This window comes from Penaeus japonicus, unplaced genomic scaffold (assembly GCF_977035675.1).
Source record: "Penaeus japonicus unplaced genomic scaffold, GWHDUDI00000001_assembly GWHDUDI00000027, whole genome shotgun sequence".
Lineage (NCBI taxonomy): Eukaryota > Metazoa > Arthropoda > Malacostraca > Decapoda > Penaeidae > Penaeus > Penaeus japonicus.
The window spans coordinates 9,043,723-9,046,222 of record NW_028234429.1 but is presented as its reverse complement, the minus strand read 5'-3'; the positions used below and the strand labels follow the sequence as shown (position 1 = coordinate 9,046,222).

Here is a 2,500-nt window from a genome sequence, read left to right as displayed (position 1 = left end):
ATGCTTTCACAGTAACAGAAATATCTTCTGGGTCCTGAGTTTCTGACAAAGCAGTCTGTACAACCTATAAATATGAAAGCAGATTAATTAACCACCTGGATAACAAGTATAGAAAACAATTGAACATATTGCAAACAAAAATAAAATTAATTACTCCTTTTTCTCTCTCTCTCTAACCTGATCAATGAGTGGTCTTCGGTACTGATTTGTCTCCTGAAGGACTTCAGCCCAGAGCTCAGGATCCCTTCGCCTCACAAGGTAGCGAGCCTCTGATTTGAAGAGCGAGTTCTCATTGCATACATTGATCAGTTCTCGATCACACTGACCACGTTCATAAGCAATACAGGCTAGGTGTGGATCCCTCTTCTCACAGTACTTGCCTGAAATTAAATTACCTTGTTACCACACTTTATAACCAATAGAAGATGATTCTTTAATAACACAATCTTATGATTTCTAAACATCACATTTATGTAAAAAATAAAATATGGAAAAATCTATACTGACCCACAACTTTGCTATCATAGTTTCTATTCTCTCGCAGGAATCTCTCAGGATTATTGTTGGAGTCTATGTAGATCTTGGCAATGGCATTGTGTGTGGCAGGCTCATTGACTCCCTCATGAATACGAGATTCCAGCCATGACAGCAGCAGCTTTAAACGATTCCTCTTCTCCACCTATAATGGATAATCTCCATTTAAGTCCACAAAGAAAAACAGTATACTAATGACTATTTTTAACATACACTGAAGCCTGCCTTAAACATCAAAAATACAAACAAACAAGATGTCATCATAGTTACCTCTTCCACCAATTCATCTGTTGAGAATTGTCCACGCACAACCATGATCAACTGCTTGATCACATCTTCAGCACAGTCAACATCAAGAAGACCTCCCACAACAACTGGCAGACGTGATGGATTTACCTGTAAAATTGAGTATTGTTTTGAAGCTCACAGTGTGCCTTCACATATCCCAACTGCAATTCCTGAAAATTCTTTAAAATAAAAGTCCAATATCTTAAATTTCTTGCCTACTAACTTCCACAGTCAAAAGCACCATCAAGACATACCTTCTGTACATAAATCTCAATGTACTTCTGCAGGTTGTTACGGTACAGGTAGAGCACCAAATCATGGACAAAGTCAAAACGATCACAAACAATAATGAGTGGAAGCTGGTCGGTGAGTTTGGCCTCTTTCAAGAAATTCTTCACACGCTCTGGATTGTAGCAATTGGATTCACGGCATATTCTCTCAACCTAAAAAAGGTTAATAAAATTAACACAAAAATCTATACATATAATCACAAAATCTATACACTGGTATTTTTTCTTTAGTTTGTAACATATTCCTTAAAGTTCTATCTATTCAAAACTGCTTCAATGCATTAAGTATACAAAATCCTGCTGCAACTTACCTCCTTGATCTGTCCTGTCTTGCAAGCTGCTTGAATGTATTTAAAGTGCACCTCCGGCTCTTGGGAGAAGTTAACAATGGAGCCAAGGAAGTAGAAAAGTCCCTCAAAGGATTTGAAGGATTCAAAAAGGTCAATCAAAGCATTTGTTGTCAGCTGCTCATGGTACTTTGTTGCTATCTGTAATAGTAATAAACATTTTTAATTTCACTATCACATATGTAATAATGAATACTTTTCCAACATTCCTCATGCAAATATATGTAGAAGTTTACAAGTAAAACAAACACAATCACGTCAAACACTAACCTGCACTACAATCTGGAGATTCTGTCTAAGATTGGCAGTGAGCATTGCCTTGAGACACTCGAGTGAGTCTTCAACTGAGAGTGACCCGAAGTAATTGACCAGCCATTCTGGGTTCAGCAGGTGTGTATGAACCACTGCTCTTTTAATGTCGTACATGTCTGTGTAGTGTTCCAAGGCACGCTGCAGCAGGCCAGCCTTCTCACACAGCTGGGCAATGTGAGCACGGTCATAGTGGGTGAACATCTGGTTACCCAGGATAGCATCTGCCACCTGAGGGGCAGACATGAGGTTCATCTCGAGCAAGCGTGTCTGGAGTGGGCCTTCTGTGGGGCGGTTGTTCTTCAAGGCATCCAGAAGGAATGCAGTGCACTGCTGAATTAAGTTCGATTCGAGGAAAATATCAACAATCTGATTAACATCAGCCATGGGTTCATCATCCTGAACCAGCATCTGCGCAAATGCCAAACCTTGGTCTGGGTTGACACGCATCACATTCCGTAGAAGGAAAATATAATCTGGAGTGTATCCAACTTTCTTGGCATAAAGCACAATCTTCTGGAACTGACCAGTTTCAGCAAAGCACTGAATCACTTTGTTGGGTACATTTGCTCGTAAGTACACTGAGAGGGCAAGTGTTGGATCTGCCTGCTTCACAAGGTCACCCAGCTCCTCCGAGCATTCCAGCTTGTCCTCTTTCAACCATTTCTCCAACAAGTTCTTCCTTCCCTGAGCCAAAACGGGCCTACACAACTCAAGGGACTCAAATTTGTT

The 2,500-nt window shown here is 40.3% G+C and overlaps 1 protein-coding gene across 1 annotated transcript in view; it reads right to left on the bottom strand.

Moving 5' to 3' along the window:
• The window catches only part of Chc (clathrin heavy chain), a 40,136-nt gene that overhangs the window by 8,881 nt on the left and 28,755 nt on the right, over positions 1-2,500 (bottom strand). Inside the window, exons 9-15 of the mRNA XM_086553013.1 lie at positions 1,730-2,500; positions 1,424-1,600; positions 1,077-1,265; positions 805-930; positions 508-679; positions 178-380; positions 1-64 (exon numbers count right to left, since the gene is read on the bottom strand). The exon at positions 1-64 is cut by the window's left edge and continues 82 nt beyond it; the exon at positions 1,730-2,500 is cut by the window's right edge and continues 162 nt beyond it. Coding sequence (XP_086409139.1) covers positions 1-64; positions 178-380; positions 508-679; positions 805-930; positions 1,077-1,265; positions 1,424-1,600; positions 1,730-2,500 — 1,702 coding nt within the window. The remainder of the gene's footprint in view (positions 65-177; positions 381-507; positions 680-804; positions 931-1,076; positions 1,266-1,423; positions 1,601-1,729) is intronic.